Source organism: Falco naumanni, chromosome 2 (assembly GCF_017639655.2).
Source record: "Falco naumanni isolate bFalNau1 chromosome 2, bFalNau1.pat, whole genome shotgun sequence".
NCBI lineage: Eukaryota > Metazoa > Chordata > Aves > Falconiformes > Falconidae > Falco > Falco naumanni.
The window spans coordinates 115,702,468-115,724,990 of record NC_054055.1 but is presented as its reverse complement, the minus strand read 5'-3'; the positions used below and the strand labels follow the sequence as shown (position 1 = coordinate 115,724,990).

At 40.9% G+C, this 22,523-nt stretch overlaps 1 protein-coding gene across 2 annotated transcripts in view; it reads left to right on the top strand.

Annotated features, from left to right (window-relative positions):
• CRYBG3 (crystallin beta-gamma domain containing 3) overlaps positions 1-22,523 on the top strand; it is a 94,690-nt gene that overhangs the window by 54,856 nt on the left and 17,311 nt on the right. For both annotated transcript variants that reach the window (XM_040583011.1, XM_040583012.1), the window contains 10 exons: positions 1,794-1,933; positions 3,280-3,394; positions 4,503-4,538; positions 5,602-5,735; positions 7,572-7,698; positions 12,287-12,429; positions 14,461-14,587; positions 15,571-15,603; positions 19,541-19,650; positions 20,178-20,304. In XM_040583011.1, the coding sequence (XP_040438945.1) occupies positions 1,794-1,933; positions 3,280-3,394; positions 4,503-4,538; positions 5,602-5,735; positions 7,572-7,698; positions 12,287-12,429; positions 14,461-14,587; positions 15,571-15,603; positions 19,541-19,650; positions 20,178-20,304 (1,092 nt within the window). The remainder of the gene's footprint in view (positions 1-1,793; positions 1,934-3,279; positions 3,395-4,502; positions 4,539-5,601; positions 5,736-7,571; positions 7,699-12,286; positions 12,430-14,460; positions 14,588-15,570; positions 15,604-19,540; positions 19,651-20,177; positions 20,305-22,523) is intronic.

Genomic DNA, 22,523 nt, shown 5'->3' with positions numbered 1-22,523 from the left:
ATAAAGTAACATTGTACTAAAAGTCTTTTTTCCTAGTTATTCTGGTTTCACTCTTCTGAAAATAAAAATTCTGGTGTTGCAGTTTTTGTTCTAAAAACAAATGGTGCATTGTTAGCAAGGTATGATACAGAGGAAACACGATTGTGCATGAGGGAGAGTTGGCAAAAGTAAACTGTTACTTCAGGTTTCATGAGGAAATCGAAATAATACCCTGAAGTCCATCTATTGTAATTGCCACGTTTATTGCTGACAGTGAAATAACTCCTGAAAGAGCTTTACTTGCCAAGAGGAGGTGTGTTCCTCGGTGGGATGTTACTCCATCATTTGAAAGCTACACTCAAAACCTATGTGAAAAAGGAGAGCGCGCAGGTGTTGTTGTGAGATGAGGTGCTGTGACTTTTAAGACCTTCCGTGCCCTGTTGCTGGGTTTCTCTGCAAGCTGTTGTGGTTTTGCCCTTCGGGTCTGGCAGAAGCTACAGGCCAGGCCGTATGGTATCTCTGTCCTGATATGAACCTGCCTGCGTCCTCAACAAATCCAGTAACCAGGTGCTTCCTGAGGGCATCCTCAGGGACGGCTCCTTATCCCTCTTATCTAGTGCATATGCAAGGGGCATCTTCCTCCAGCCACGTTTAGAACTTTCCAGGGTCCCTGTATGCTGTCCAAGCCCTTTGTCCTAATGCACATGGGTCCGTGGGCCAGGAGGGGATAAGGGGAAGGGTGCTGTGAAGTTGTCACTGAGAACTGGAGATTTCCAGCAACAGCTGAGCAAACTGGGAGCAGGTGAGCCAGCTTTCGCTGTAGCAGGAAGGCTGTTCTGTAACGTGCCGCTGGAGCAGCACCCTATGGAAGATCCTCATTGATTCATGATGCGTTTGAACGCTGGGGGAGAAAGTATTGGCCATGCGTTTTATAGAAATATTATGACACGAGGGTGGTTCAGTAAAATCCCTGCAAATTCTAGAGCGGATCATGTGTTCAACAAGTTGTTCTCCAGCATGGTGTTACCTATCAGTAGAAAACTTTCAGTAAGGTAACAGGGGTTGTTGCTTTGTAGTAACAGGAAAATTACTAAAATGTCTACTTAACAAAACAAATACTTTATAGCACTGATCTTTTTCTTTTTTTTTTGTCTAAAATGTGGTAGATGTATTTAGCGTGACAGAAAATTGAACTTGTATGGCTTGAAACCATAGTCAGATGCATTACAGAACCTAACTGTCACTGAGGGGAGATGGGGATGTAGCAAACGCTTCCAGACAGTTTTGGTTATGCTTGCATCATATGTATCTGTGTGTGTTACAGAAGCACTGTTTTTCAAAACAAAAAAGTCGGTAGTATTGTAGGCATGGTTTGTCCGTCAGTAAATACTGTCAGATCCTTGACTTGGAGAGTATTTAAACTGAGCTTTTTAAAAGTAGCTTAACAGGCGTAAACGCATAGTTCTTCTTTGAAAATTAGTGGGAGCTGGAAATTTAGTTCCCTTAGCTTTTCTAAAAGTTCCAGTCTTCATTTGAAGAAAAAAAAAAAAAAAACAAAACAAAAAAAAAAAAACAAACAAAAAAAAAAAAAAAAAAAAACAAAAAAAAAAAAAAAAAAAAAAAAAAAAAAACCACACCATAATAACAACCAAACAAACTAAAACCCTCCCATCATATGAAGCCTGGAGTTAGATTAGAAGAGTCGGAAGACAGGGGAAAAAAGAAGGAAACCTTCCTGGCCCTTCCCCCGCGGCAAGGGGCCGGGCTCTGGCAGCATGGATAAACCTTACTTACCCTTTGATTTGTTTCCACAGGGCTGCGGCGTTCCAGAGGCAGAATTCTGCCCGGCAGCTGGCAGCACGGAGGGACTCCCTATCTGCATACAGAGTGCGGTTGCCAATTTAGAAGAACTGGATGTTGAGAAAAACCCTTATATAAGAGTCAAGTCAGGAGTGTGAGTACTGAACCTTTTTTTAATAGCATTTTGCCAGCAGGTAGAGGAGTAACGTCATGGGATGGAAGTCAGTCAGCAACAGAAACTATATTGGGGAGGTGGGGGGAGCGCTACAAATCAGGTAACATACACTAGATATTCCAAACTGTACATTTCTGCGTTGTGGTATGTGGGCTCCTCACAATGGAACTAAATTTTTGAAGGCATTTTTCCTCTAGTTACTGGCAGAAGTCTTCTATAACACTGTCTTTTAGTAGCTTTATAAATAGATTAAGCAGCTCAGCTATAATTAGCTTTTAGTTCATTGGAGAATAGATGATGTCTCCTTAGTCCTCCACCCTGCTATAACACTATGGCTGAATACCAGAAAATAAATATTGCATCATCCAAGCATTTCTCAAGCTACAGCCATATCCTGACTTTCTGGAGAGAGGTGATGCGATGTGATACAGGCCCCTTGGTAGCCCAGCATTTCGTGCATTGAGCAGAATAGTCTGTTTCCTGGGTAAGTGGCCAGCACTTCGCAGTTCCTAAAGTTTGGGAGTTCTGTGCCTCTTCTTATAAATCATTGCAGAGTGACATTAGCTGTTGTGTTACAAGAGTCTTGAGTCTGCCTTTCCACATGAGCCGAGCCTTCCTTCCCACAACCTCACAGTACATCTCTGAAGCTTGAGGTGGTGAAGGAATTAAAAACAGAGTCTTGTCTTTATTTTGATAGAATTTATTATAGCTTTTAACTGCTTGTGGTCGGTCTGTGTAGTTTTAAGAAAATAATTTTTCATATGGCTCAGTGCATCTTCCTTCTTCCCTTATTTGGTCTGCTAACCCCATGTCCCACTATTTCATTCAGCTTTTTGATTTAAAACAGTCTGAAGGAGTCTTACCATATTTAATCTTCATGTCAATACTATGATAGCCTGCTTTACAAAGAAGTCTTGTAAATCATCACTATTTTAATAACTGAAAAAACAAAGTAGGATTGATATTAGAAGCCTTTTAATTCCTAAGGTGACAATCTGAGGTAAAATTTGATGTGTCTCATCCTCAGTACTAATGATGCTTTTGTGTATTCATAGCATAACAAAGTCACTTCTTAAAGTAAGTGAACAAACTGGTAATTATCTTCTCTTTCATTTATGTTTAGCTTGGACTGAGAAAAAGTGAGATCATCTTGGTATTGATGTTGCCAGTACATTTAAATATAACTTTGTTTTGGTGTGCTGGCAGTATCTAAAACACATCATCTGGCTCTTCTGAGTACAAAAAGGAAAATAAGTTTAATAAGATGTTTGTATTTGGTAATCTATCTAATCAGATCAATAAATCCTGTGTCCCTATTGTTATAGATGGCTTGCTTACTCAGACTTTAATTACAAAGGAGAGATGAAGGTTTTGGAGGAATGCGATTCACCATCTGGAATTCCTTCAGCAGATGTAAAATCTCTGCGTCCCTTAAAAATGGTGAGGACTTCACAATTTCCTGATAAGCTCTGTGTCTTCCTCTTTACGTTGTTGCTTCCCAGAGAGTTTTGACCTAAATATGACTTAGGTTAAACCTTATCTATGTAACATCTCACGCCATGGTGTATTTGCAGTGTTGTAATGGCACAGCAGTCACCTTGGCTTGCTGGGCTTCTGATTCACCAGGACATCTTCCTGGGAAACTGCTGTTGTGGAGTGGAGATTGAATAAGCCAGAACTGAAAGGCTCTTAATTGTATTGCAGCCAACACCAATTCATTAACTAAAAAAGCTCTTCAGAAGTTGTTGATTTTCTTTTCTTAATGGTACAGCTAGAATCTACCAGGGGTGGAAGATCAGGTGAGGAGTTTATTACCCAGGTAGGATTCCTCTGACCACACATTGCACAAAAACCTTGGGAGGTGCAGCTGATTTTTGTTTTGCTAGACAGCACGTAGATCTAAATACGAAAGAGTTGTGGGAGGGTGTAACACATAACTGTACTGTATACATAGCAAACCTCAGAAAGAGAGTTTAAAAGTCACAAAGGAATAAGATGTAACAGCTGTCTTTAGTCGCTCATGGGAAGTAAGTGTCTTATTTCCTCACGGAATGTTATTCACTAACATTTTCAGAGAAAGTGCATTTGTTGCATTTGCTCTTCGACCATAGATACGAATATGTCAGCCTCTATTTTCTCTCTCTTCTGGTGTTCATAGTTTCTTAGTGTTCCACCGTCTGTGTTTAAGAAACTTGAAATACATACAACAAAGATCTAAAAGTTAATTTTAAAAATTGGTCAATATCAATTGGCTTGAAAACACATAGTAAATATTTGCTTTTACTAATAAACAGTGAAGGAATATTTTCAAATTGCTTGCACTCCTACAGGCTTGTCAAGGCACCGATTTGTTCATAGGTCAGGATTATAGTGTCCCTGGCCTTCAGGAATTATCAGAGTATTTAAACTAGCGTTTTATTTGGCCAACACTGAAAATGGTGAATATAATTACAAAGACTTCATGCTCCAATAGTACTACAAAATACACGTCAAAGCTTTAAGTTTTATATAAATACTTTTTTTCCCCCCCCCTCTTTACTTTTTTTAGGGTGGACTAAAAGTACAAATGCCAATGAATGTCAAGGTAAGCACTGAGGACATTGAGAATAAAATATGAGCACATTGGAAATATAAAACCTTTGTTTAAGCTGTTGTGGTTTTTTTGTCGGATGTGTGATGTTCGATGAAGTATTCAGTGTTTGCTGATGAATAAATATTCACTAATGCTGTCAAATCCAGACTTTCTTACTAGTGTTTCGTGAGATGTAAAAGTAGTAGTAGTTTGTTTCTTACACATTAGGAGAATGTGAATTTCCTATAGAAGAATTGTAAAGCTTTTACAAAATAAAATGAGTTTTCCTGACTGACACATCAGTCACCATAATGGAAAAGGATGAGAAGAGATGTTCCTATTTAACATACAGAGTTTAAAAAAAGGGAGGGGAGGAAGAGGGCAGGAATAGGACTGTTCCTTCCTATACCTGATCCCGTTGCAAGAGTAGTGAGTGAGGCCATGACCTTTCTGTGATTTGAGGAGCAGAAAGCTAATCCAGTTATTGTTCCTTTTCCCTCCTTTTTCTAGTTCTTCACAAAAATACTAATGTTTTAGGTAACTTTTAATTATCCAAATACATGCAAGACTTGGGCATTTTTCTAATCAATACCGCAATAAATATTAATACTATTAATGGCTGATCTGTGTGATTTAGCAGATCAGGAAACGGAAGGGACTGTTAACTGCAGTCACTGAAATAACTTCAGCAAAGTCAGAGAAGGACTTTGTGACTACTTTTGAAGGATTAAGCTCGGTGTGTCTAGCTGTGACCAGGTAGGATTCACGGCAGGCTAGTATGCACTGCCCAGGCACAGGATTACAGAATAAATCACAGTCGTATAGCTGCAGAGTGCATTTATGTATATAGAATTGTGTGAATAAGTAGTTTTCTGTGGAAACGTCTGCAAATAGCCTGACAAGGGCACTTGAGTCAGAAGGGCTGAGGGAATGCAACACTGAAATTTCTTCATAGTGATGTCTTGTTGGAGGGGGAAGAAGGATGTCTTCCACGTACTGTAGCAGTACACCCCCCCAGCCTTCAAGTTACTGTTCAGGGCATTCTTAAGGCATTGTTTAACATCATGTTTTCTAGATAATAATATATGAGAAAACCCACTTTGGAGGATGGTCCAAGGAGTTTTCGGAAAACATCAGTTCTGTCCCAGCTGCGTTTGGTGGTGAAGAGGAGTTTCAGGAAATTGGATCAATACGTGTAATTGGTGGAGTGTAAGTATATTTCACTTTTATATTTATTTACTTTAAAATAGGAAATCATAACTAAATGCTGAGAAGTACTGACTAAGGGGGGGGGTTAGAATCTCTCGCTGGTAAGATGTTTTGAAAAGTAAGGAATATATATTTCTTTTGTCAGTTGTCAGCCTTGGATAAAACCACCTCTCCATGTGGCTTATCTAGGGAACATAGGAAGATAAAACTAAATGTGTGAGAGGTGTGAAGTCAGTGTTTACCATTTGTATGCCAATAAACTAGGCCACTTTGTTCCTTAATGACAGCATTTACACAGAGCTTTAATTTATATTGCTTTTTATACTTCTGATAGTCTCTAATGAATTTACGGAAATTACCTTGGGTAGGTGTGGTCAGTCTTCAATTGGACAGTATAATGCCTCTGAAATCTATAAACTGTTTTATTGTTTTAATGGTTTTCCTTTGCAACCCTGCTGCGTGGTAGCTGGCATTAAGAACCTACTCATTTTCCTTCACTGGGGCCTCAGATCGATTCTGTGTTGCCCTGCCTCGCTCTCTCCGTCGTACACAGGCACGAGAAGGGCTGTGTGACGCAGCCCTTAGGTCACCTGCTCGCGAGGTAGGCTCAGCGCCAGCTATTTTAGGTAGCTACCAACCCCACCATGCGTTATTCTTTCAACCTCTCCCAAGACTCAACAGGACGGGACTGTTTGAAAGCACGCAGGATGTTTGCTTCGGCCAAGGAGCTTAGCAATAAAATTGTTTTCAGAAATTCTTATTTTTTTGTCTTCCATGATTTCAATGTTAATACTTCAGTATAAAGATTCAATCACACGCATCCTTTCAGGCTGTTGTCGGAATCTTACAAGCACTAAATTAAAAATAAACTTAATTGTGAATACTCTAAAATAATCTATTCATAAATACATTATGTATTTACTATTGGGGAAGCCTCAAATTATTAAAAATCATCCTTCTGTCTGTTGTGGCGGCTTTTATATTTAATACTGCGGTAACTTAAACAGCTGAATTAATGTAAACCAAATGGTAGAAAGAGTAAGGCTATCCCTGCCTGCCAAATTTCAGTGCTGACAGAATTTGTACAGTAGTTCTAATACTTAGAAGGAAGCTTTGATGAAAGAAATGCTTACAAGAAAGAAGGAGGGGGAAGCACTTTTTCAAATTAAGCTCCATTAGAGCTTTCAAAGTTGATGTGGAAATACCTTCTTTTAATTGAGCCTTCTTTGTTCAAAAAAAAAAAAATTTAAAAAAAAGTTCAAAACTCTTATTCCCTTAGTGCTAAAATGTATTCCATATGCAATATTTTACATATATTCAGTTCACTTGTTTACTCGTATATATGTGTTTTTAGATGAGAGCAGGAAACAATATAAGCAGGTTAAAGTCTGTTCTGCTGAAATCCCATTATTTTGTCACCTGCTCCAGCAAGGGTAGAATCTCATCACTTATTAATACACTGAAGACATCTACTGCTTGGTGTTTTTTTCATTAACAGTTGGTGGGTTATGGTGTTTTGGCTGGTGTACTGGCCTCTCTAGTGCTGGATGTTGGTGTTGGGAACGTGGCTGACCCAGAGGAGGTGTGCGGGGAAGTGTTACACAAAGAAACTGTTGTTGGAGAAGGAATCGCATGGAGTATTGATCCACGAAGAACACTTTGTGGATGACTGTTATGATTTCAAACAAGCGTTGCCTTGTTTGTTAGCAGAGTCTGTGGTACTCATTGTAGGGTTCTTAGGATGTTCTCTTCCCCTTTTATTTGTTAGGGAAAACCAGGCGTGCAGTCATTTTGCTTTTAGTTACTTCTCTTTCTTTTGTTGTGTGGTTGCTGTAGATGGGTTGCCTATGATAAAGAACGCTACAAAGGCCATCAGTACTTGCTGGAGGAGGGAGATTATGAAGACAGACACTCGTGGGGGGGAACTGACAGTGTCCTCCTGTCTTTCCGGTTCCTTCAGGCTGTAAGTACTTTTATGAATTTCACACCAATTATGCACAGTTCTAGGCATAAAGAGGAGGGTTATTCCTTCTATATGGTACAGCTGTCTTGGGTTTAGTCGTTCCATCTTTTGCCCAAGTTCATTCTGATTCTTTTCCTACTTGCTGAAATTTAGACTGCACTGTATATACATGGTAAAGCAAAAGCAGGCTCTAAAGAGCCTTTGTAAAGTTCATACAAAGAATGTATCTTGCAGAATTCCTTGTCTACCTGCCAGATTTTTCAAATATCTCACTTCTGCACTTCAAGCTATTTGAATCTCTAGAACAGAATTTTCTTAAAAGTTTAACCATGAGGAAGTGTACAGTGTAGTTCTTTATTAAAATAAAAATAGCTTTTCAGCACAGCAGCTGTTGCAAGCCTTAAAACAGCATTACCCTCTGTCTCTGTGATTTTTGTGCCAGAAAATTTTGGCAGCAAAAATAATCATGGTGAAAAAATCCCTGCTACTAAAGTGTTTAGTGGGGGCACAGATGAAATAATAATAAAAACTGTATCAAGAGTCCAGTATTGGAAGCCAAGTTAGACTTTTCAGTGCTGGGGAAACCTGGGATTAGAACTTCATCATTTCCTTTGCTTTGGCATTTTTTTGTTTGTTGGGGGTTTGAGGATTTTTTTGTTATAATAGGAACTCTGTGAGCTTTAAATACAGCTGCAGAGAGTGACTCCTTTTGAGAATTAGATTGTTCACTCTGAGATTGCTCAATCATATATACTCGGTTTACTCATCTCCTCATGTGAGGAGGTGTGATATTCCTGAGCCAGGAATTTTGCGAAGTTTGAGGGTAGGCATTTAGAGCAAACTGACTGTCTCAACAGTCATTACTTAAAGGGAAAAACATAAAGTTAATGTGAACCCAGAAAGGCCATGCTTAAATTCAGTTTGCAGTTTTGGTTTTTATAAAAGGTACCTAGAAGAATCTATAATCAGAATCTATCATATAACTGAAAGATAGAAGAATAAACTGAATTAAAGGAAAATGTCCTTCTCTAATTTATTTCCAGGTTTCTGAGAAAAACAGGCTGTTTTTTGAACGTGTGGAGTCCAGCTGAGTTATTGACTATATCTTAGTTTTTCTTTCTTTTCAGGCTATATGTAGGATACTTGAGTAACTTAAATTGATCTTTTTAGATCTTCCTCTTGTCAAAGGACACAATTACAAGCTTAAAATTGTGCACGTGCCTAGCAGGGTTGACCTTCCACATATATGCATGTATTTAATTTGACTCGTGCCAGGAACAGTCATTAACATTTTAAAAACATGTATCATTTGCACTCATATACCGACATCGATCATGCAAATTGGCATATAAATACCGATGTATGTAATAAAAGCGTAAGTAATGCTTTTTCTCAAATTGTAGCATAACTAAAGGCAATTAGCTAGTTGCCAATAAAATGACTCATGGCACTGGCATTTTGTTGTTCGGCTTGACCAGCAGATTGACTGCCTCGCTGATGTGCAGTACGTAGGTCAGCGTTCAGGCTTGCCATATGCTCCCTTCATGACTTTGTATACGATACTCAAGGTCAGGTATTTAATAACATTTTAGTGCCAAACTCTTGTTTTCAGAAGGACCTGGGCAAAAATCCAAAACTAGTTCTGTGTGCTGCAGGCCCCTTGTGAGCACAGTAGGTCTTCTCGGTCATCTCAGAAATTCTGTCTGAAGTAGCGTGGTAACGGTTGCGATGGTGTCTGACTCAGCAGGGCTGTTCCTGGATATCAGATCTTTATTGCTCTTCCCTAGAAATTCTGTTTTAATCAGGTGAATTCAAGAGTGTCTGCAGAAGATGAAGGATTTTGTGACATGTAGCCGAGTTGCATTATTCATGATCAGCTTAGGGAGTGGGGCTGGGCATTGACGCTGCTCTTCATGTGCACTCGCTGATGTGGTCTCATGTAGGGGGCCAATCCAGCTAGGGTATTTTTTTTTTTTTTTTTTTTGGCTTGGGCATGACACCAGACGACCTTGACTGTGTTGGCTTTAAGGCCAGCCCAGACCTGGAAACAACTTAGCCTGGCTCACGCAGCTGAAGCTAATGAGCCTTGTGTACCTGAGTCAGCTCCAGGCAGAGCTGGATCAAGTGTCTTTGTGCCGTGCTCCCAGAGCAGGGAGTGTGGTACAGGAGCACGTAAATGGCTTTGCAGAGAGCCAGGCTGGGTACAGCGTGCTTCATTAGCCTGTGTCAGTCCCGGCTCTGTCAACGTGGCTTAGTACTATGCAAAGCGATTCAGATGTTCCTGCGCCACGACGCTCAGTGTGACAGGTTCCACCAGAGCTTATTAGCGCTAGGAAAATCCAGCACGTGTTTCTGTACACATACCAGTGACTGCAGTTCGGCTGAGGCATGAATTTAATTTTCTGACAAATTGGAAGGTTAGATGGCACGCAGAAGAGGGATTGTTTCAAGTCACCCTTCCCCACCCACTGGTGAAGGTGCATACGCATGTAGGCATGCTGCAAGAGTTTTCAGTCTTAAATAAATTCTGCTGCAAACAGTCACAAGCTCTTAATGTGGGGATTCAGGGAGTGTTTTGAAAGCAGAGATAGAAAGAGCTTGAAGAATTGTTTTTCTCCAACATACTGCCAGCTCTGTTAGCAGCATCTACATTGGACGCACCAGAGTCAAATACAGGGCTTGTTCCTGAGGGCAGAGAGCAGTTTGTACTGTGCTGGCTTGGGGGACGCTTGCATTTGCTTCTTTTCTGCAGCGTCAAATGAGGGAATCTGTGGACCTGGGGCTTCCTGTGGCTGTTGTGGTTGGGGAAAGAGCAAAGTGTCTGAGTCCTTTTCAGTGGAGCAGAATGTGCTGCCTTTGGAGCTTTCCCCCTAATGTTTTCAAGTCTAAAATGATTTGCCTTGGTCTAAAAGTCCATTTTTATGTATTTCTTTTATTGCTTATTGTAAGAGAAGCTGTAGTGAAAATTTAGGGAGGACAGAATGATGGCTGAATTTGAAACGTGTTTTAAATGCGGTAACAATCATGGGTATATTTCAGTATTTTAAATTTAGTCAACGAAATCATGTGCAGATTTGATCTGCATGGATTTTTGGGAAGTCTTACAAGTCCTTGCTTTAAGACTGTTAAGAGTAGCTGGTTTTCATTCATAAAACTGCACTAGTGGTTTTTGGGGTTAATTGTTGTTTGGTTTGTTGTTTTTTTCTAAAAAAGTAGTCTGAAGCTGCAGTTGTTTATGATGATTTTGCCAGACCTGGCACTTTGATTTCTAGTGTATACCTGATGTAGTTGTGACTTTTTAAATAAACAAAAGGAGATGGTCAACATAGTAGGAAAACCAATTTTACTACAGAATTTGTTCTGTCACTTTTTAGTGTCCTGTAAACAATGCAGAGAGGTTGAGCCACATCAAGTGTTTGTTCTAAAACTGGTTTTCACTATTCGTGGTGACTGAATCCTATACAAAGGTACGGTGTCCTCTAAGGAGTCCAAGTTTGATCAGGGTCACTGGGCCAAATGAATCTGACTGCATGCCTGGCCTGGCCTTAATTTCTGAGTGGTTTTTGATTGTTGCAAACCAGTTTTCTCAGTGCAGCCTTCAGTTTACTGCTCTCTGGTTGGTAGCTTATAAGAGCTACAGCAGCAGTATTTAGTGCAACAATTCCTGTGATGGTGTCCTCATACGTTTGTGATTCTGTATCAGCTCCTGTATTTGCTTGATAACCTTTTCTCTTGTTTACAAGACTGACTTACTTTCAACTTACTGTAACATTGCTAAATGTTTCAAAAGCACTGAAATAGAATTGAGTTCATGCTTTCTGTTAAAAGTTAAAGGAATAAAGTGAATGGATAGTTGTTTTCCATTTTCCCAAGCGGTGACTGAACTGTGTGCTCGAAATTGTTAAGTGGTTAAAAAGTTAGAGATCTGAAACCCAAATTCAAATAATCTGAAGCTGTGCAAGTAATCTGGTCAAAGAACTATGCGAGCTGAAGGCGTAAAGCAATGGCACATGGCTATGTAAGTGAGAACATGGCAATGTGATGTGGGATTTATTTTACAGCTGTAGTGATTAGGCAGTGGATACAGTTAGATGCAATGGATATATCCAGAAACCACAAACCCCTTGTGCTGGAAAGGTGATCTTTTCCTCTCCATCCTTATTGCCTTGTCACTAGGAAAGGATGAGAAGGAGAACTGGAAGTAAAAAGCTATAGTCATGGTAATGCTTGGAGTAGTCATTTGTGAAGCTGTTGGAAGTTCAGTGCTAAATCCCCAACCTTTGTCTTCCCCCCGCAGGCTTCTTTGCACTCGTAAGTCACCCTCATAGAGGAAAGGATGGTGCTCAGGGGCAGCAGGGTCTTCCTCTCTTCAGCGGAAACCACTGAAGGCCATATCAGATTGCCAGACTTCCAGCTAGGCACTTCAGTGCCAAAATATCCCGTAAAGATCCACACAAGGGACCTAATTCCCTTGACTGCTTTATAAAACGCTCTCTTTCATGCTACAACTCTTTTCCAAAATGTTTCATGTTGCAAGGTGTCATTAAGCTGTGACAGCTTGTTGTCTAACTCCTGTGCTGCCTCTTAGGATTTCATAGAGTCGTCAGTGGCACTTTTTCAGTCTGAAGATGAAGATGGGAAAACATTAAACGTTGTCAATGAAGAAATCCCTGATTTGGAGGAGACTGGATTTGGCCCAGAGACGAGATCGATTCTTGTGAGAAGTGGAGTGTAAGTCTACTGAAATACATGAATGGAAGTATTAAGTATTTTTCTGTGCAGTTGGGTTTGGCTACATCCTTTGACAGAATAGATTTCACAGGGTACAGGTGGTTAAAAAAAAAAAAAGGTGTTTCTTTCAATTTCCTTGGTAAATGGAAGAAGGAAAAAAGAAATCTTCTCTAAATCTCATGCCTACACCTTGATTTGGATCTGCATATTCTTATTACTAGAAAAAGCTTGTGATGTCCCTCCAGAGGTCACACAGACTGTAGTTTCATGATACAAGGACTTTGACAGTGATACAGAAGAGGGATTTTAAGTTTGTCAAGAACTAGGATACCTTTGGGGATAGGTGGAGGCTGTACAGAAAGGATGAGCTGTGCCTTATTTATAGTAAAGTCAGGCTGCTGGCACTGAAAATTAAGATGCTTTTTAGAGAACTATTTAAAAGAAGGGGATTAAAGCAGCAGTTGTGGGAGAGTACTGGTTCAAGCTGATACAGCCTACAGGGTGGACTTGGCTAACTTTCAGCGTGCATATGTGAAGTCCAGGAGGAAAACAAACAGCACAATTGCAATAAATAAGAGGGGCACATTAGACCATCTGCAGTATCTGTTGACAGATGCTTGGCATGAAATAACACCTCAGATACAGCAGATACTGCAGACATTCACAGGAAGGATCAGCAGAGGCACTACCAACTCTACAGGAACGTTAGAGTAAGCTATTATAGGCAAAGGAGTGGTACTGTACATAAAGAATGATATTCAAGTGCTGAAACATAAAATACGTTATGGGAAAAGATCACTATGGAATCGTGGGTGGAAGTTCCAGGCTTTAATAGTAATTTTAAAAGTGCACTATTAACATTGTCATACCTACCCTAATGGTGATGGTGACAGGGATCAGCAACTGTTAAGTGAGACTAAAAAAGCCTCAAACTTAGGACAGGTAGCAACAGTGGGGGATTTGAACTACTCACATAGAGACTGGGTAGTAGTGTCTCATGAGGATGAGGTACAAGGATGACAGGCTGCAACAGAGTTTGGAGTAGAGATGGATGAGGAGGGATAGAAATGAGATCTGTGGCATCCTGAAGGTGGTAGACAAGCTTAATGCAGCAGCATTCACAGAATCCCACATGACAACAGTTTAGGGGATGCTTTACAGAACTAACTGGAGATTGCTTTAAAACAGAGGTGGGGAGCAAAAAGCCTTTTTTACACCAGAGGCTGTGAATTTCTGGAACTTCCTGATGAAGGAGCCTGTGGTAACAGATAGCAACAGGAAATTTAACAAAGCATTAGACAAATTAATGACAGGTTCATAAACAGGTGCTGAAAGGACTAGGAAAGGAGACGCACTCTAATATCCCTAACATAACAGCCCCGGGTAATGGGTGACTTAAGAGAGGAACACACCACCACAAGTGGCAAAGTCAGTGGCGTCTAACTAGCCTCCTTCTTCTGCCACTGCCAGAGAGCTTGCGTGGGGCTGGAGGGACTCTCGATCTCACATAGTCTGGGGGTTTCTTTGTTCTTGCAACAGAGAAAGTAGGGTGGGAGAAGCTCGAACTGCCAGCTATTGCAAGCTTTTGCTTTATCTCATCAAGGCTTCCTCACTTACTTCGCTCTCTTCTTGCACCATTTTTCTTAAATCCAGCTGGAAAAGTTGGAAGAAAGCCCTGTCTGGGGATGCTCAACAGGTAAAGATTCAGCTGAGAGAGATTCAAAAACTTGTCAGTTAAGTGTCTTTCCTCTGGGCTTCTAAGCAAGGCATCATCTCATGCTCAATGTATATTTGATAGAAAGGCAGAGACCCAAAGCTGTGTGTTTGTCAAAGTAGTGTTTGCACAGTAAAAGCAGAAAATCAAGTGTGTAACAGCTCCGTGCCTCTCATTGAGTCTTATGTTGCACTGTCTGTCAGGTGGGCTTAACCAAGACAGCTGGACAAAATTGTTCTATTTAACTTGTTAGTATTTTCATCAGACTATACAGAAAGATGTCATGTTTTCAGTTTAATGTTTGCATCGTTCTCCAGGTGGGTCGCCTATCGGCAGAAATACTTCTGTGGAGATCAGTATATATTGGAGAAAGGAAAATATAAATGTTTCTTTGACTGGGGAGGATCTAGTAAAATCATCATGTCAATTCGACCTGTTAAGTTGGTGAGTTACCAGAACTTGTTAAGGGGAAAACTTAAAAGAAGTTAAACCTTTGGAGTTCAAAGCGTACAATAATGTTATAATGTGGGCTGTGCTGTTTAATCCAATTGTCTGTTTACTTGGAAACAATTTAAAGACCCTTGTGAATGACATAAAGAGTCTGTTCAGGGTGGAGACTGAAGTGGACGCTCTGGATCTTTCTGTCTGTTGAGAAGATTGTCAGGGATACTTTGTAAAAACAACTGCCCTGTGGCAGGCTGCGTTCATGGAAAGAATAATTTGCCTTAAAACATAGTAATTTATGGAGCCTAATTGATAATGGAAATAAATTCTCAACTGTTTCTATCTGCCCCATGTTGTGTAATAGAGGTCTGCTTATATTTTTTTTTCTTATTTTTATGCTAGAATATTTGTAATACATATAGTGATTTTTTTTTTTCAGGAAAATATTTTTAATCCATTATTAAATCTAAGGTAGTGCAACTTGCCCAAATAGATTAGTGCCAGAACTGTCAAAATCCTAATGCAAAATAAAGGCAAACCTCAGCAATAAGTATATTAATAACTGATACTGCTGCACTGAAAATAGGAAAGCAACATTTAACCTTATTTTGAAGAGCACATGTTGAAAGAGGTGTCACAGTCTTCTGTGGGTTTTAATTCTGTCTTTTTTTCAAGAAATAGACAGAAAAAATAAATGCAGACACATTTACATGGACCCTAATCCACATTAGGTGAACTAATTAATACTGCTGCAAGTTCTTTGTGTGAAAGGCACGGAGCAAGTCAGGCAGGTAGTCGTGAGTTTACAGGCAGCTGGTGGAGGAGGTTGGGGAAGAGAATTGTGCCAGGAATCTGAAAAATGGGGGCTTTTTCCTGCTCTTGAGTTCATAATTAACAAATTTCAGGAACTTGACCTGTCTTCTAGGAAATAAATTGTAGTTAATATTTTTTTATTTATTGATATGTATTTTTTTTTATTGCAGGAACCACTTGGGACGAATGAGCCTCCACATTTGGTATGTTGGCATTATGTAACAGTCTCTAGTACTAAAGTACATTTAATAATTAAATACAGGTAATCTTGAATGCTTTACTTTGTTACTTCAGATAGTATCTCGGTATTATCATCTCCACACAGAAAACCATTGATGGGAGGAAACTGGTAGATGTATAAAGGTTAAGTTTGCTAATGCTCTGCTCTTTGCTTTTGCAGACCATACCCTTTAGTATTCTGTCCTCAGAAACACAAGCAGTTCAGTAGGTTTTTGAGTGACTTTGGCTCTCCCTAGCTACTTATTTTCCTTCTCTTTCCTTCCTGATTCTAGAAACTCATTATCACATGCATTCATCCTTCTTTGTGGTGTACTTTCTTTCCATTATTTTGCATTTTATCTGGTTTGTCACTATCTTGCTCGTACATGAGATGAGAAAGTATAAACTGCAGAAAATTGAACTGCATTCTTCAAACCTGCAGACGCATCGACCCGGGAAGTTCGGTTTTTTTAGTCTTGTAGGCTGGTAGCTCTGCTTTCCGTACTTTCCAAGGAACGTACAGCTGCTCCTTAAGGAATAGGCACCACTTGCTCCATGCTTCCCTTTTCCTCACGGTAACGTATGACCGGAACTGAACACATCCTGATTATATTAAATCTATGAAAAATCTATTCTACCATACATTCTGACAATTTCCCTGAAAGTTGTGTCTAAGTTGGTGACGACTTATAAAGAGAAAGCAGTCCCTATAATTCACTTCTAGTCTCAAAAACTAGTTAGTTTGGGGGTTTACTTTTGGTCCTTATCTTACAAAATTACGTTCCATTAATGTACCTTTGTGATATCTTTCTAAAACAAAAACCTCCTCTAAGTGTTTGCGCTCATCGCCAAGCATGGTCTATGTCTCCCACAACATTCTTTCCCAACAGGGTTCTCCTCCCTTCCTATGTTAGTTGTTTGATTTATTTTTTTCTGTCCTGGAGTATGCTACTAGCATGGGTGATGATCTGAGTGGTTACATTGCTTTCTCTATGATATGCTTTTAATTAAGCAAACTTGGAAAATTTTATTTCAAGAAACGTGCCATTTTTTTGGACAAAAGAGACTTCAGAGCTCATTGGTTCTGCTTCAGAAAGCTGAAGTATTTTGTCATCTGGACAGAATGCTCTTTCTTGCTTGGATGGGTATAACAGCCAGAAGCACATGGGAAATCCATACATTGTGTTCCTTAGGTTGACCACACCCTTCTTTTTCTCCACTTATTCTAGTTCTACAATTTTATGGTTAACCCAGCACTACAGGAAATGTTTCCTGTCTGAAGACATAATTGGTGTATTATTTTAGTCTTAAACACTGTTTTCCTGCCAGACCTATTCATGTGGCAGTTTGCAGCCAAATCCACAGACTTGCAAGTATGTTCACAGTAATGCCTTGGCAAATGATACCAGATAAAATAACAGACTCGGACGAAATGGTGACGTCCAAACAGTTGAAGATAATTTTCTCTCCATCTTCAACTCTTCTATTTTTTCAGGATCACCCAGAAACTATTCTTTGAGTGCTTTATTCCACCTTGAGTATCAATTAAAACCTTTGAAGTTTCAATAAATTGTGCTTTACAGTTGTTTTATTTCCAGTAATACGTGGGAAAAAAACCTTCTGTGGGTGGGTATGCACAGTCACTTGTAAATACTGACGTGCTAGACTGTTGTGCCTTTTGTGCTCTCTAATAGCAGTCCTAACTCTGTTTGTAAAACAAAAAATACTGTCCTGGTTTATCACAGTCCTGGTTTTCATAAGATTCTGCCACAAACCTAGGGAAGGAAGAACATAATTCATATTGCTACAGTTCTTTTAGGGGAAATATTTTGAGTAAGTTTTTATGAGAAAAAAATTAATCGCTTAGGGTAAGTAAAGGACAGTCTTTTGGATAAATACACAGAATTTCCCATTTAGAGTAAAATAGAAGTTTCCATGTATGCAACAGTCTCTCAGTTTGGAACTTCAAAGCAGGGTGTGTATGAGCTGGGAAATCCTTAAGCATCGTAAGCATCCCAATGTTTGACCTTTGTATAAGCTATATACCAGTTATTTTTAGTGATTATACATTCTCCCACCTTTAATAAACATATGTCTGAGCTAAGGGGACTGTTTTCACTGTCTACAAGAGTGTATCCTTTCACTTCTGTTTTTAGTTGCTTGTCAGAAACTGAAAAGCAAGTAAATTTTCTTAATCTCTCAGTAATTCCCCTGACCTTTTCCTCATGCCAGGCTCCCTAATAAACGAAGTACACAGAATACAAGAATGTCTGAAGTCACCAACTCTAAGAAGCCATTAATTTTATTTATTAAAAATACAATTTGGTTTTGCCCAGCAAGAACAAAGCCTCTTTCAGTAGCAGTTGACTTGTACAGATGTTTTAGGAAGCAGAGATAATTGCTTTGATAACTTGTATTTGTATTTTAACGTGCTATCTGTTGACTTTTTAGGAAGTGAAACCTTGTATAATAATGTCAAACTGACAAAGTAGATAAAGCTGCAGTTTGAGATTAATTGCAGATATGCAGTGCTTTCACTGTGAAATCAGAGCTTCAGCCAAGCTTTTGTCAAATTAAGACCACCATTCATTATTAGATATATTCTGTATAAAAATGAGTTAAGAGACCTTTTTTAAAAGCCTTGCATAGCATCTGGCTTATGAAAGACCGTGTATGTGTACATATATATGTATATGTTCTTTTATAAAGAGCTTTGAGATAAGTGGGTAGAAAATACTATGTAATTACAGCTTAAATAGACGCTCTGTGACATAGCAGTACAATTATATTTACAGAAAAATCAGTTACGCTTTATTCATGATATTGTATCTGATTTGTGTTCTCCCATTTGCAGTTCCAGCATGTAAGGCCAGGTTAAGCCTTGTTCTCTCGAACAGGAAACATACTCATTTATTTTAAAAACACAGACAGAGCTTTTCCATAAAATCATTTGCTGATACTTGTGTTTGGCCGCCTTGCTCTGTACTGGCAAAAGCATTTGATTTCTTTTCTTTGGCAGGAAGCTAGGCCAGTTTGGGGCATGAAGGGGGAAGTAGCTCTTGCAACAGCCATCATGTTTTTCCTCCATTACAGAATACGAGCTGTTCTCTTGACACAATTACATTTTTTTTCATTCTTTTCCAGCCTCTTTTTCAGGCTTTGAAGTGAAATTCACCTCAGTTACACAGCGGCAGTACAGAATTCTAGGCGACTTTGCTGTAGGTCATAGGCTATAGCATACTGCTTTTTTTCCTTTTTCTGCAGCACTTTCAACCTTACTGCTTTTTCAGGGTGAATTGATCACATCTTACTGGTGGGGTATGGTTCAATGTGGCTTGAATTCCTTTATCATGACATATAAAACCAGCTTAGCTGAACTTCAGAAGTTCATGGTGCATCTACCTGCCTGTACCCGGTTCCCCCCGAAATGTTCTTAAATGAGAAACTACCTACGATCACTGTGATAACAGAAGATTTCAAGGCACTTTATCAATAGTAGCCCTGTATCTTTGGGCCAACACTTCCCTGTCCTGTTTTGAACACCGGATTGCTGAGCTGTAGCAAGAGTTAGCCGCAGTTCAGGGGCGCTTTGGCTGGAAGATAACATCCCTCAGTGCTCGCCTTCTCTTTTTCTCTGGGCCCTCTGCTGCTGCAGTTGAACTCAGGCTTGATACCACTGCCTTAGCATCACTGGGGAGCATCCTGTACCGGGCCCAGAGACGGTAAAACACTTGGATCTTTCTAAAACTAAAGCAGTTGTAGAAACATAAAAGCTTCTTTAAATGAGAATTCATCCTTTTTATTGTACCTTTGTGAATCGAATGGATAGTTCTCTAAGAGCACAGCTATCTCTGTTTACGTTGATGATAATGCGTTCATTTTCCTTCTAGTCATTGGTTTTGTTTTGTTTTGTTCTTGTAGCTCAAAGCTTTCAGTAATACACATTTCCAAGGAGCATGTATAGATTTCACAGCAGAAGTTTCTGATTTTACATCATTCATACCATGTTCTTTTAAGGTTCTGCGGGGATGGTAAGTCTGTTTTTACATGCCACCATTTTAAGTAATGTGAAATATTTTTTTTTAAGCACTACTAAATTTCAGACAGGTGAAAGCACATAACACATACCCATTGTATTCCATCATGTTTTAGACCCTTTGTCTTGCAGTGCATCCCAGTAACTGTTGTCCTGTCATTGGTTTCAGTTAGTATGCATTTTGCTTTCCCTCTGGGAAGTTTGCAGTTACTGTGATTTATTTATTTTTTCAACTCCAGTTAGAATGTATTATAGATTCTGAGAACTTGGTACAGTAGAAGTGTCTGCATTCCACTCGCGTCGTTTGACTCTGGAACTGAGATTTCTGTGCCACATGATTTGGTTTTGCTGATTTGGTTGCTTAGCCACATAACCTTTCACGTCACCTTACTTTTAAGCTTAACAAGAACAAACAAATTTTTTTACTCCTTGTTTCCTTAGCAAATACTAAATCTTGAAAAAAACCTTACCTTTAATAAGCAGCTAGAGCAGGTGATCTTTTCTGTCACGTTATTTTTGCAGTTGGCTCCTGTATTACCAGGGGGAAATCACTGACAATCACTGTGTGCTGGAAGAAGGCCTCTACGTTGACCTCAGTTCCTGTGGCTGCCCGACTGCTGCAATCAAATCCCTGAAGCCTATTCAATACGTAAGGATTTTATTGGGGGGGGAAAAAACACCACAAAAAAACCTTTCAGAACTCTTTTTTTTTCTAGTCAGATGTCTGACGCAAGTGCTTGCACTAAACAAACTCCCACTCAGGGAAAAGAGTGAAGTTTGTTTTCTCTGCTTACGGAATTTTTTGGGTTAGGAACAAGCCAGGCTGCGTGCATGTGGTCAGTTGTAGGCGCGTGCTTTTGAGTGTTCTGGGCCCAAAGGTGCTCTCTTTCATACAGGTTGTGTTGGTTGGCAATTTTCTGACTGGTCTTGTGGTGGGCTGACCCTGGCTGGACACGAGGTGCCCACCAGAGCTGCTCTGTCACTGCCCTCCTCAGCTGGGCAGGGGAGAGAAAATACAGCGACAGGCTCCTGGGTCGGGGTGAGGGCAGGGTAGGGGTCAGTCACCAGTTCCCAGCATGGGCAGCACAGACTCAACGTGGGGAAATTAGTTTAATTTAGTACCAATCAAATCAGAGTAGGATAATGAGAAATAAAACCTACATCTTAAACCCCCTTCCCCCCGCCCCTCCCTTCCCCCCGGCTCAGCTCCACTCCCGGTGTCTCTCCCTCCTGCCCCCCAGCAGCGCCGGGCCGGGCCGGGTCTGGGGTCAGTCCCTCACAGCTGTCCCTGCCGCCCCTGCCCCCCACGGGGAGGCTCCTCGCCCCCTGCCCCAGCCCGGGGCCCTCCCAGGGCGCAGCCCCCCAGGCCCAGCCGGCCCCAGGGGGGTCCCCGCGGGGTCCCCAGCCCGGGCTCCTCTCCCCACGGGGCCACGGGCCCTGCCAGGAGCTGCCCCAGCGCCGCTGCCCGCGGGTCACAGCCCCCTGCGGGCACCCCCTGCCCCGGGGGGGGTTGGGGGGCGCAGTCCATGGGCTGCTGGGGAGTCTGTGCTCTGGCACCTGCAGCTCTTCCTTCCCCTTCTTCACCAACCCGGGTGCCTGCAGGGCTGTTTCTCTTACGTGTTCTCCCTCCTCTCTCCAGCTGGTTGCAGTTGCTGTTGGTTTTTCCCCTTCTTAAATGCACTGTCCCCGAGGTGCTGCCACCGTCGCTGCTGGGCTCGGCCTTGGCCAGTGTTGGGCCCGTCTGGGAGCCGATGGCGTTGGCTCCGTCACACACAGGGAAGCTCCTGGCAGCTTCTCACAGAAGTCACCCCTGTAGCTCCTGGCAAAACCTTGCCACAATCTCAGTGTAGGTCTTTATGATACAGCTCAGCGAGCTCAGTACTCAGTGAGACATTTTGTCACGCCATCTAAGCTTAAGGGGCTACATTTCTAAGGCCTACAGCCAAGGTTCAATCTTAAAGCAAACTACACACGGAAGACATGAAAATTGAAATTACGAGGTAGCATATACTTGCCATAATGCTGTGTACTGTACTATTTTACAGAAATATAAAAATGGGTTTGGCCTCCTAATGGCATCTCAAGTCATGGGTCAATAAAGTGGTATAATATACCGTGCATGCGGCCTATGAGCCATGTGTGACGCATCAGATGGTCCAGTCCAAAGCTCATGTGGCTGTCCTCTCTCTTGGTGACAGTTCTGAGATACAGGACAAGTACTTCCTACACATGCATATAGTCCTCATGTGACTTTCAGGTCACATTGGTTGTACTACCCAAGAAAACTTGCAGTTAAGTGACCTGTTGTAGCAGTAAGGTGAGATATGAGGTCCTCTGTGGCCAGCAGGTTGGGCAGGAATGCCTTGTACTATGCAGTACAAGACAGATACGGACTTTTGTGCATCCTGTTGTAATCCTGCACCCAAGGCTTATGCCTCTGGATTCTTGCTGTGGTGTCTGTGCCTTTGTCCCATATCTTGGTATGCTTCTATGGAAAAGCATCGAAGATAAGCTGGCCATCACACTGCTGGTAAAAGAGAATCAAGTGGCTGCTCTGCATACTCCTCTCTAGCACTGACCAACTTCTCCAAAACTCTTCCTGCTTCCCTCATCACAGAGCACAAACTCGGTCTGTGACTTGTAGCCCTTCAGTGTAACTCTTACGAAACTAGACTTTAAAGATTACTCAATTCAGTGTTCTTCAAATCTTGCGAACAGATTTTTTTTAAAAAAGAAACAAACAACAACAAACTGCTCCAAACACCAAAAGCCGTGGGCATGGTGGGAAGGATGTACAACTTGGTCTTTTTACTGGGTTATGTAGATATGGTGACTTCTGTGGAGCTGTAGCTTCCCGCCTGCCGAGAG